Raw genomic sequence first — 13,890 nt, forward strand, 5'->3', positions numbered from 1 at the left:
GAATAGTATTTTATTAAAATACTATTCTTGCAAAGGGGAATACATCAGATTTTTTATGAAACAATTTAACCTTTTCTGTGTATTCCTTCACATGCCTTTATCATGAATAAGACAGATTACCAACTGCTTCCTTGTAAATATTATTCCTAAACTTCAGTATGAATTCATTTCTACAATCATTTTTTTAAGTTTCTCTGAAAGGTAAATAAAATAACATCTTCATGACAGGTTCCTTCCACCCCCCCTCACCTAAAACAGAACATTCTTTTCTTTGATATTTGATATTGTCTTTTTTCAGTACTTCAATTTCCAAACAAGAAAGAAAAATATGACTACATACTGAAGTTTCCCGCTAGTAGTGTAATAGCAAATTAGAAATTTTCATCTTCTTCCTCCTCATCAAAGGATAAGAGAGCTGCATTTTTTGTGCTTTTACTTTGTTGTTTCTTGGCTACCATTTCCCTTTCATCTAATTTTGTTTTTTTTGATGAACTGATTAAAGGATTGGTTTTATCCACAGGACGTTTTACAGGTTTTTGGAATATTATCTTGCCACTTTCTGTTGATTCAGCTGTAGAATAAAAGAAAATAAAAATAATAATAAATACATTTATTGGATTAAAGATCAATGATAAGCAATTCTTGGCATAGTCAGAATGCTGTAGTAAAAAAAAAAAAAAAAAAAAACTTAGGACACATGGTATCTTCCTGATATCTGACAATAAAACATCCCTTTTGAAACTAGTCAGTTTGGCCCTATGTGTTATAATGGGAACAGTGTATCATGTATGCCTGATATACATGGTCTGAGTCAGTTATTTGTCCAGGTGGGGCCAGTGGACTATGATGAACAGGGATGTCTGTGTACCTTTTGAACATTTTAATTTATGAATAAATTTAAGGAAGAATTAAATTATTAGAAGGGATGGATAGACGAGGCAGGTACGTTTTTTCCTTCTTTTTTTTTTTAGCTTGTTTTCTTGCATCATTTGCTATTACTAATACTACGAAAACAACTCAAATTGTTATTCCTTGTTCATAGTTTGCAATGGTGTATCAGTATGAATTTGATAGCTTCAGAATACAAGTGTTTTTAGTGTGGATGTCTGATGAATACCAGCCGGCATGTGAGGACTCATGAAGTGATTTCTTTGTATCAGTGTGAATTTGATAGCTTCAGAATACAAGTGTTTATAGTGTGGATGTTTGATGAAGTGTACCAGCCAGTATGTGAGGACTGATGGGGTGTTTTTTGGTTTTTTAAGTTGTTTCTTAAAAAACCAAACAGTTTGATGTTTTTCATGGTAATTGTATGAGTTGTTAGTATTAGGTTCTCTTTATATTAGTAGGGACGTGATGGCAGCAGTCCCCAGAACAAAAAAATTCTGAACAACAACAACTTAAAAAAAAAAAAAAAAAAAAGGTGATCAAAACTTTCTGGTGACAAAATGGCCACATTGGATACTAGCCATCGGTTTTCTATATTTACAGCTTGCTTTAGTGTATAGTGTCACTATTCATCAAATGCCGTAGAAAGATCAGCCTGGAGAAGAGGAAACGTGACAGACCTTATCGAACAGAAAAATAAAAATTCATGTATACAAGGGGTTATCGAACAGAAAAATAAAAATTCATGTATACAAGGGGTTATCGAACAGAAAAATAAAATTCATGTGTATGGGGGCACCCTAAAAATTTTTATAATTGCAGGGGTGTGGGAGTTACTGGACACAAAAGCAGAGATCTGGGGGCAGCAGCCCCCAAAAAAATGGGTTAAGATGCCTGGCCATCCATTTTCTCTGATTACAGCTTGTTTCTGCCAGTCACTCTTGGCACTACTCCTTCTTGCCTTTGCCAAAAGTAAGTCACGTAGTTTCAAGGTTAGTCATCCATCGTATGCTTAATTGCATTTTTACCAGAGAATTTGTTGGGGTGATTTTTACACTTTCAAGGTATGACAATGAACATCTTTCAGTAATTCACCAGATCTTACCCTGAAGCAATTTATAATAAAATTCTTAAATTATAAAAAAAAAAAAGGACAGAGAAATATTCAAACAATTACATAGATATGAATGTGCAAACAATAATAAATAATTATATTCATGCTGAATAGGTATGGGAGTGGTATAATTAGCCTCATCATATTCGTGTAACTAGTCTCATCATAAAAACTAGACATGCTACTGAAAAACTGAAACCAGATTTGGAATCAGCATTCAAAGATATTTTTCACATATATTTTTTGCTGATGAAAAATATTTGAACTGTGTTATCAGTCTTGTTAGCTGGTGACTTGATACTTTTTGTTCACTGCAATTTAATTTCAATGGTTTTGAGAAGTATTAGAGAAAACTTTAATTCCCTGACATTTTAGTAAAATTTCAAGAAAGACATTTGGAGTGGAAGTTGCCTTTACATGCTAGAATGACTGAATCAATTATCTTGCCCTAAAGGAACCAAATTGCATACTTATTTTATAAATCTTTATAAAACAATTACCGATGCTTGAAAATACACAAAACCAAATATTTCTAATTTGGCTTTCAATAAAAACAAAACTATAAAGATTAAACTAAAATGCAAACAGTTATTATGGAAGGTACACAAACTTGGTGAAGACATAGACTTCAGTAACTGCTGCAAGCCAATAAGTTTTCATTGAAATTTTATTGTATTTGATTAGTTAGCATATTAATTTGTGTTTTACAAATAGATTAAATAGGCTTAGTGGTGTTTTATTTTTTAAATTTAGCTAGTGATTTTGTAAGTTACAACTCTACTCCTATCATAGTGGTGGTTTAGGTGGGAATATTGTAGCGTAACTGGTAGCTCAGAAGAATAGTAAGGTTTGAATTGTAATAAGTATTTTGAAGGGTTTAATCTCCTCTTGGGCATACACATATACCTGCTGTATTTTTTTATTAGTTAGCATTAGTAGAGGCATATGATGCAAGAAAGCAAGCTTATACAGCATCAGCCAAAAAAAAAAAAAAAAAACCGCTCCCATTTCACCCCTCCATTCATTACAAATACCTATCCAGCTCAGCCTTAAATTTATTTAGGCTATCAACTTCCACAACAAAGGATGGAAGTCTGTTTCCACCAACCAACTATCCGCTGGCTAAAGGCAAACTTCCGCACATCTATCCTGCATCTGTCTTTCCTCAATTTGAATTTATGCCTTCTCAGGTGATTATTCTGAGCAAGAGGAAGAATCCCATCAGCATTGAGCATGCTCAAACCATTCAAGGCTTTATACACCTCGCAGATGTGTATAAAGCCTTGTATAAAGCCACTGTAATTTGCAAAATTTAAGCCTTTCTTCATAAGAGCAACCCTTCGTTCCATTCACTAATCTTGTTGCCCTTCTCTGTACTCGTTCCAACAGCTCTACATCCTTTTTCAAATGAGGCCTCCAGACCTGTATACAGTACTCGAGGTGTGCCTGACCATTGCCTTATACAAGGGATAATCACCTTATTCCTGCTAGAAAAATTCCTGTATATTATTGACAAGACACCATGAGCTACTCTTGCAGACCGTCTGCACTACTCAGAAAACTTTATATCTGCCTGCACAATTACCCCCAGGTCCTTTTCGTTCTCTACCACTGTCAGTGTAGTACCACAGAGTTGATACGTCACTCTGGGGTTACTGCTTCCCATGTGTAGTACTTTACATTTGTCAATATTAAACTTCATTTGCCACTTCTCAGCCCACCTGCTCAACTTTTCTAGATCCTGTTGCAGCAGCATAGTGTCATTAGTGTCCTTAACAACCCTGCCAACCTTCGTATCATCTGCAAACTTGTACATTAAGCTTGATATACCATCATCAATATCATTTATAAATACAGAAAACAACAATGGACCCAACACTAAACCCTGAGGGACTCCACTAATAACATTAGTCCACAAAGAGCAGTGTCCCATTGATTACCACTCTCTGTCTTCTCCTCCTCAACCATCCCTTTAATCATAGCAGCAATTTTCCTCCAATGCCACACTGCTCCAATTTGTGCAGCAGTCTTCCATGGTGCAATAGTATCAAAAGCCTTTCTAAGATCCAAATATATAATAACAAAGTTATTCCCTGCATTGAGTTCTTTTGTGACTGCATCATAGTATCCAATCAAATTGGTCAGGCAAGACTTTCCCTTAACAAATTCATGCTGTGTCCGAGCTATAACTGAAGTCTTGTCTAGATGAACCTGCAGTGCTTCTTTAACCAGTGCCTCCATTAATTTTCCTGGAACAGAAGTTAAACTAACAGGTCTATAATTACTGTGTCACCCTTTGATCCTTCTTTGTGAATTGGGGTCACATTTGCACATCTCCAGTCCATGGGTACCTCCCCTGAGTCCAAGGAATCTCTCATAATTATGGCTAAGGGTTTGCTTACTTCCTTTGCTGCCTCCTTTAATATAACTGGATAGATCCCATCCACCCTCGGTGCCCTTTTTTTATGTTTATCTTCAACAATTTCTCCTCCACTTTCCTTTCAGTTATTACAAAATCATCTAGCTCACTGCCAGAGTTTAATTCACCTCTGGCATTCCCCTCCCTGAATAACTCCTCATGTGTGAATGTAGAACATGTCCAGCTGAGGGGTAAATGCGTTATATGAATTAGGTGCATCATCCTATCAAATCTGTTCAAGATTCATCATATTTCTGGGTTATAAAATGCACCCATTAGAAAGCAAATATTGATAAAAATGTTTTATTGCATACAATAAGAAACACAAATTCACAAGTACTCACTACCCAAAATATCAATGCAGAATGAATTTACTCTTCACAGAATCCTTAGAACGCATTACTATCATACTCTTCATTACCAATGTCACGATATGTACTTTTACTTTCTTCAGTACCATCAAGGGCATTGCTGATTCTACGGTTCTTGAAATACTTCGAGTTTTTAGAAGGAAGCAGAGCGTAATTGATCTTTCTTGGGAATAAAAGAGATGCATAAATCCTTCAAATATACTAGGCAAGAAAAATATCCAGTCTGATCCAAGAACAAAACAAAAAAATAAATAAAAAATTCCTTGTTGCATGCACCTAGTATGCCTTTGGAACAGGAGACAGAAATTTTGGGTAATATTTTTTTAAGAAAATATCTTATGGTCCAGGAAATATGACAGTTGCCATTGCCAAAAGCTAGTCAACAGGTAAGTAGAATACTCAAAAAACATTTCTTCCAGAACAGCCATTACACAGTAAACCGAAGTCATGTGATCAGGTGAAAATAACTGTTTACTTTGCTTGTTAGCATTAAACTCATATAATGCCAACTAAAACATCTGATATTGATCAACCTCTCAGACAGTTCTTTATAATTAAACTCTATTCTGCCAACTAGAAACTGGAGGGAAAAGTAGTAGATGCAATTGGGAGGGAGGCATTTTATGTTAAGGAGGTGGATTGATGTGTGTACACCATATCAAAAATTTCATGTGTGTCTACCCCCTACTTTTATGTATCTACTAATGCATTATGAATAGTCAAATTAATAGAACAAACTAGTCAAGTAAACTGAATTTTGGCAAGTCCAGTTATTCTGTGATAACAAATTCCTCTGCTTGCACCTTCACAATGGTGGGACTGTTAACCCTGCGTATAACGTCTAATGTGCAAGTCCAGAAATATGGCACCTAGTATACTGGATGTGACCATCCAGGTGTGAACCAGCATAAGTCGGGATGTAGTGCATAGTTGTGAACATTAAAATCATCCTTCTATGTTAAAAGGCAATGCTGGGTAGTAGATGACTCTCATCAACTAGTGCAATACACCACCACTGCTTATTGGAAGCTTGAAGTGGTGGAACCTAATTTTAGTTTTCAGAAAAAGCTCTGGCAACCTCCATCTCTCTCTCTCACCATATGTCCATCATAATCTCAAAAGCCATCAATCATACTGTATGATGAAAGAGATGGAGGTTGCCAGAGCTTGCTTGGAAACCTCAACCTCCATCCTAATAATCCTTGCAGGCCGGCCACTAGAGTATCCACCAGGCTGAACCTATTGGTAACTCTGGCAGGTTTTCAGGTCAGCTATTGTATAATCTTACTACCTCTACTCTGCCAGATAGTGATGGGAGGGAGTCTGAGTAGTGTATATGCAGGGGGCATTACAAAGGCTATGTTATGTCAGGGAGCTGGGTATATTCTTAACATGTATTTGTAAAATAATAGAAGTTTACTTCAATATAATACGTAGAACACTGTCGTACGATACTCTCCAGCAATTAAAATGAAAATCAAAAATTTTACATTACAGTAACAAATAATTAAAAATCAATTGAACACCATTAAAAATCAATCTAATGCAAATAAAAATTAAATTTAACGAAAAAAATTGCAAAACGATTTTCTTTCCCGAAGCTGACAATGCTTTTCAACCATATGTCGTGATCACAGGAACAAAAATTACCGAATACGGGTGAGCATGAAACATAAATAGGAATTAATTGTCCTCGCACTTGCGCATAAAAGCCCACGAATCAGATATTAGAAATGGTTGGCGAACATTAACAGAATTCTCATGTAATTTTAAACTGTAATTAATAGACTGGTATAATTACATTGGACACTAAGTATTTTGGCCTTGTTAAATAAAAGAGTGTTTTCATTAATGGCATGAAAGACTAAGGCACCTCCGTAGCCAGGTAGGAAGGAGCAGCAGTGCATAGCACGCTTCTTGATGAGACCGGGGTTCGAGCCCGTCACCACCAAATACGGAGGATGCGGAAAGGTCAGGGAATGACCCCCGCATATCCCGGAGCAATATGGCCTTAGTTGCTAATGCTTCTAAAAAAAAAACCAAAAAATTAAATGAAAGATTAATTCCGACGCTGCTGAATGAGAAGCACGAACTGAGGCCACATGTTGATTAACACAAAAATTCAGTGGAAACTGCATTAGAACCTTGGTACGATGAGTTGCAATCACTGCAAGAAATGTATACCAGGTCATTTATTTGTGTTGCGAACGAAGAAAGGACAGCGATTTTTCAGTATAGTGTGTAGTTTCCGTATATTGTGGCCAGGCCAATACGGAAACAACATTTCATGTTAATCAACATGCCGCCTCAGTTTGTGCTTCTCGTTCAGCAGCGTCAGAATTAGCCTTTCATGCCGCTAACGAAAAATATACTTTTTTATTTAATGAGGCCAAAGTACTTTAGTGTCCAACGTAATTATACCAGAAAGGAAAATCGTTTTGCACATTTTTTCGTTAAATTTCTTTAATTGCATTAGATTGATTTTTAATTGTGTTCATTTGATTTTTAATTATTTTTTACTGTAATGTAAGATTTTCGATTTTTTCGTTTTAATTGCTGGAGAGTGTTCTATGTATTATAGTGAGGTAAACTTCTCTTATTATTTTACAAATATTGATATCAACGTAGAATATATTGAGCATTACAGCTCTGGTTCATACTATCAAATTCATTTTTAAAACTCTTATTGACTATTTCATTCACTTTCTTTTTCTACAGTTATAACCTATTGATACACACAATTATGGGGGATTTTTTGAAAAGCTTGGTGCAAAATTACATTAGATGAACACTAAGATACTCGGCCCAAAGTTACCATATTTCTTTTGTAAAATATTGCTTCCAAAACAACATCGTTCCAAAGTTTGCCAAGGTCAATTTAAATCATAAAAATTTCGGGCAAAAAGCAACTAGTACTTTCCACATCGCGTAATATATTTAAACTTGCCTCAAGATCTTGGTATTCTAATAAACGAAAATACCTTTCCAGGTTAGGAAACTTTTCGACAAATTAAAAAATTACCTACATCCTAGCGATTGGTCTGTATTGAAGACCTCCATAGATTTGCGGCATGAAGCACAGGCCTCAGAAATAAAAAACAGACATGTTAACAAACTGAATACATTGGGAGGGTCAAAACACGTTCATGCGAATTCTAACACGTCGCAGGCTTGTGACCAACTACATACGATTTGGGCGACGACGTCCTATACATACAATGTGCTACCAAAGAATACATCAGCTAGTTCGCGAGCACCCCCTCACCCAACATTGAATGAACCGACATACCAGGTTACAAATCTTTCCTCGTATATGCTATCACAGGATCAGATTTCACTTTTATTCAAAGGATTAAATTATAATTTGATATAATTAAATTATATTAAATTATAATTAAACTTGATAAAAAGATTTATTTATTCAAAAAGTTAACCAAGTGGTGAATAACAAAAGAAATGCGTTAGCATTAGCAAAGACATGATGCAAGAAAGCAAGCTTATATAGCCTCAGCCAAAAAAAAAAAAAAAAAACACACTCTTCTCATTTTACCCATCCACTCATTTCAAAATGTTTGTCTAGTTCTGACATCAACTCCTACAACAACAGATGCAGTTTGTTCCAGCAATCAACCACCTGCTGGCTAAAGGCAAACTTCCACACATCTATCCTACAACCGTCTTTCCTTAATTTGACTTCCTAAATTGAATACACGACAGTTGAGCTTTACGCGAACTTTGGAAAAATAAAGACATTATTATACAGAGGGCAGATAAAGGAGATACAGTTGTAATACTTGATAAACATGATTATATTAATAAGTTAGATTCAGTTGTTTCAGATACCTCCACTTATCTTGAAGTAGACCTGGCACTATTTACCAATTTGGTCAATCAATTCAAAAAAAACGTTAACTACATATCGAAAATGCCTCAGCCAAAAAAAAAAAAAAAAAACACACTCTTCTCATTTTACCCATCCACTCATTTCAAAATGTTTGTCTAGTTCTGACATCAACTCCTACAACAACAGATGCAGTTTGTTCCAGCAATCAACCACCTGCTGGCTAAAGGCAAACTTCCACACATCTATCCTACAACCGTCTTTCCTTAATTTGACTTCCTAAATTGAATACACGACAGTTGAGCTTTACGCGAACTTTGGAAAAATAAAGACATTATTATACAGAGGGCAGATAAAGGAGATACAGTTGTAATACTTGATAAACATGATTATATTAATAAGTTAGATTCAGTTGTTTCAGATACCTCCACTTATCTTGAAGTAGACCTGGCACTATTTACCAATTTGGTCAATCAATTCAAAAAAACGTTAACTACATATCGAAAAAAATGACTACATTACTATGGCTCAGTTAAAAGAACTGAAGGCCAGAACATACAATATTCCTTCAATTTTTGGTCAGGTAAAATTACACAAGACCAGATTTCCTATTTGGCCTATTGTTTCCTACAGAAACTTGCATTTTCATCCTTGTCTAAAGGGTTTTATAATGCTATTCACACATGTGTATGGCATTATAAAACCCTTTAGACAGTGATACAATTTGGGATTAAGAATGACGATACATTATTTAATAACCTTAACATTACTATATTTAATAAAATTTAATAAATAATGTATTTAATAACCTTATTAAATACATTATTGAATAGCCTTAAGATTGGCGATAATTATAATTTATTCTCACTAGGTGTTACCTTGTTATATACGAATGTAAACGTTAAATACACATTAGATATTATTTCGGATATATTAAATAATAATTCTAACACATTCACAAGGGTTATTACTAACAGATTAGATAAGAATATTTGATGAGAATCAACCGAAAGAGCAAGCTGGCTTTAGGACAGGATTCTCAACTATGGATCACCTTCACTTAATATCACAGCTAATAGAGAAAGCAAATGAATATAAAACACCATTATGCCTGGCATTTGTGGATTATTAAAAGGCATTTGACTATACAGCATAAGACAATGTTTCGGGCACTGAAAAGACAAGACATAGATACCCCTTATATTATGATTTTGAAGAAAATATATGAGAATACTACCTCCTTTATTAGACTAGACAAAGACAGTAGTAAATTTAAAATTAAGAAAGGAGTTCGACAAGGAGACAGTATCTCCGAAGTTGTTTACTGCTGCCCTTGAGGAAGCTTTCAGAAGCTTAGACTGGTCGCAGAAAGGAGTCAATGTGAATGGGGAGCACCTAAACTATTTACGACTTGCAGATGACATTGTGGTCGTAAGCCACAAAGAATTAAGAGGAAAATCTTAATCAGTTATGCAGAGTTAGTAAGGATTTTGGACTAAAGATGAATATGGCTAAAGCAAAAGTAATGATAAACAAGTATGCCACAGAAAGGGATATAATGATTGAAGGAGCAGTAATTGAAAAGGTGGAGTCATATACTTATCTGGGACAAGTCATTAGCTGTAATAATGATAAATGGCTGGAAGTCAAGAGAAGAATAAATTTTGGATGGATAGCATTCAGGAAATATAATCACATACTGAGGAGCCAATATCCCAATTTGTCTGAAATGCAAAATAATGAACCAATGTATACTCCCCACCATGACTTATGGAAGTGAAACTTGGGCACTCACCAAAAGAATGGAAGAGAAGCTGAGAACTACACAGTGAAGAATGGAACTTTTTTTTTTTTTTTTTTTGATTTGGTAGTTGTTGGCGCATCGGCTTCTGTGGCCATATTGCACCTCCCACGGTTTTTGCAGTACTTTGATCCAAGCCCGAGGCGGGAATCGAACCCGCGACCTTTGGGTTGCCGGGCAGGTACTTTACCCACTTGGCTAGCCCGGTCGGCGAAGAATGGAACGAATTATTGGAAATCAGACTGTTAGATAAGAAGAGAAACACATGGATTAGGCAGCAAACTCAAGTAAAGGACATTCTTATCAAAACTAAAGAACTAAAATGGTTATGGGCAGGACACATAGCCCAAAGACATGATGACAGATGGACTAAGAAAATAACAGAATGGTATCCAAGAGGAGCTAGAAGGAAACCTGGAAGACTACGGTGGAGATGGACAGATGAAATTTGTGAGTTTGTGGGTAGTAAATGGATGGTCATTGCACGAAACAGAAGGAAATAAAAAGTTGCCGGAGAGGCCTTCATCCTGCAGTGGATTGAAAATGGCTGATGATGATGAAATAATAATTCTATACCGATTAATTATACAAAGCTTCCTATTAAAGAAATTTTTCACTTAATTAAACTCTTAGTTGAGGCCAACTATATCACCTTTCAAGACAAAGTATACAAACAAATTTTTGGTTTGCCGATGGGATTGAGCTTGAGCGGCTTAATATCGGAGGTATATCTCTCCGATATCGATGCCTTTTCTATCCCATATCACATACTATAGGAGGTATTTAGACGATGTTCCAGTTATTACTAATAGTAGTACTATCCAAGACATTTTACATTCGTTTAATAATATTCACCCTAGACTCAAATTTACATTGGAAAGGGAAGGTACGGATACAAAGTCATTAAATTTTCTAAATTTCATGCTTACTCGGGACTCAAATAAAATCCAATTTAACATCTATCATAAACCTACAAATACCAGCATGCTTCTACATTATAACAGCTATCACCCGCTCTCCTACAAGAGATCTATTATCTTTAATCAGTTTCTAAATGCCTATAAATATTCAATGATAGAATCTGCTCTGGGCTCAGAAATACAAATATTAACCAGCAGATTCTTAAACGGGTTATCCCCTTGCTATAATAAATTGAATTAGGGTACAAGCTAGGGATAGGATACAAAATACTACATCATCCAACAATCGTAATATTAAAAATACTTGTATTTCTGTCACACATGTTGAACAGTGGCACAAACAGCTTAACAGATTCTTTAAAGATACCGAATTTTAAATTGTGGCCAGGCCAGTACAGAAACTACACACTATACTGAAAAATCGCTGTCCTTTTCTCGTTCACAACACAAATAAATGACCTGGTATACAACATTTCTTGCGGTGATTGCAACTCGTACTAAGGTTCTACGCAGTTTCCACTGAATTTTCGTGTTAATAAACACGCGGCCCAATTCATGCTTCTTGTTCAGCACCGTCAGAATTAACCTTTCATGCTGTTAATGAAAAACATATTTTTTATTTAACGAGGACAAAATACTTAGTGTCCAACATAATTATACCAGACTATTAATTGCAGAAACTGTCGAAATTAAATTACATGAGAATTCTGTTAATGTTCGGCGGCCATTTCTAATCTCTGATTCGTGGGCTTTTATGCGCATGCATGAAGACAATCCCTATTTAAGTTTCATGCTCACCCTTTTCGGTAATATTCGTTCCTGTGATCACGACATGTGGTCAAAAAGCGTTGTCAGCTTCAGAAAGGAAAATCGTTTTGCAATTTTTTCGTTAAATTTCTTTAATTTTTAATTGCGTTAGATTGATTTTCAATTGTGTTTATTTGATTTTTAATTGTGTTCAATCGATTTTTAATTATTTTTTACTGTAATGTAAGATTTTCGATTTTTTTGTTTTAATTGCTGGAGATTATCATACGAAAGTGTTCTACGTATTATATTGAGGTAAACTTCTCTTATTATTTTACAAATATTGATATCAACGTAGAACGTTTTGAGCATTACAGCTCTGGTTCATACTAGCTAATTCTTGGCGTATGTATACCATATCTAAAAACTTCATACAGCATGTCCTCCCTACCTTTTCTTACTACGGAATATATCAAGAATAGTCAAACTAAAAGAACAAACTTATCTGCAAAAAGGTCTAAAACTTCCAATTCTTCTTTGTTCATTTCACAAATATACGAGGTGTCACTTCCAATCTCAATGATGCCCATTTCCACTTACAGTCTGCCAAACTCCACATATTTTTTTCTGACAGAATCTCAATTATTGTTTGATTCAACTACTGCTCATCTCACTTGTCCTAATTATTTACTGTAAAATTCCTTTTACTTCAAAGGTGGTACACATATGGATATGTCTGCTCTGATATTCCTTGTTAGAGACTCAGTAATTTGAAATCTCCTCTATTTGATCTTCTCTCGCTTAAAATCTCTCTGCCTCATTCTATCAAATTCATCTGTTGCCTCTATCATTCTCCCAATTCTACTAATCACTTGGAACCCTTCGAAACTCGACTTTCTCCAGTCCAACTTTCCTAACAGTGAGGTAATTTTCCTTTGTGATTTTAATGTTCACAACTCTAGCTGTCTTCCGTTTCCTAGTCACATGTACCCGCTGGTCAAGATGCTGAGGTTTTTGCAGTTAGCAATGGCTTCTCTGATGGAGCCTTTTTTTTATGGCCATTCTCAACCTCGTGTTGTTTGGCATTACAAGAATGCAAAATGGGATGATCTGCGAGATTTCTTTTGTTCTTTTCCATGGTCAGATTACTATTTCAAATATGATGTCAACATTTGTTCAGACTGTATCAGTGAAATTATTTCTCTAGGGATGAAATCTTTTATTCCACACTCCACCTTAAAATCTTGCCCTTGGTTTCTAAACCTTGGTTTCCCAATAAATATTCTAAGGCTGTTCAATATAAGAATGTTGTATATTGTAATTGGCTTGCATCCAAATCTCCAAGTTCATTTTCTGCCTACACAAAAGCTTGCAACAATTGTAAAGCAGTTATTAATCAGTCCAAACTAGATTTTGAACACGTTAAGAGTAGAAAACTTGCTTCTTGTCCAAATGGTAGTCATATTCTGGTCTCTTGCCAAAGCTATCAGCCACAACTTTTGCCCATCTCTATCCCCACTTCTGTCCAAACGAAATGGTTGTGATGTGCCGTAGTTGTTAAATTAGTAGAAAGTATACTCTGTTAATGTTATGAAAAGCAGAGAGTATACTGTGCATATCAGGCTTATTAATCAAATTTCAGAGGGTATACGGCATATACCCATATATATATATATATATATTTATATATATATATATATACACACACATAGGGCATATTTACTTACTTATACATACAGCATATATATTAAAAATAACAAAACTATTATTTAATTTTCAGTAAATATTT

General features: G+C 35.1%; 1 protein-coding gene across 1 annotated transcript in view; it reads right to left on the bottom strand.

Moving 5' to 3' along the window:
* Window positions 1–283: 283 nt before the first annotated feature.
* LOC150078922 (uncharacterized protein KIAA1143 homolog) overlaps window positions 284–13,890 on the bottom strand; it is a 147,777-nt gene continuing 134,170 nt past the window's right edge. The window contains exon 4 of the mRNA XM_090382210.1: window positions 284–571. Coding sequence (XP_090238336.1) covers window positions 372–571 — 200 coding nt within the window. The 3' untranslated portion in view covers window positions 284–371. The remainder of the gene's footprint in view (window positions 572–13,890) is intronic.

Source organism: Mastigoproctus giganteus, chromosome 10 (assembly GCF_048544385.1).
Source record: "Mastigoproctus giganteus isolate SK-2022 chromosome 10, ASM4854438v1, whole genome shotgun sequence".
Classification (NCBI taxonomy): Eukaryota; Metazoa; Arthropoda; class Arachnida; order Uropygi; family Thelyphonidae; genus Mastigoproctus; species Mastigoproctus giganteus.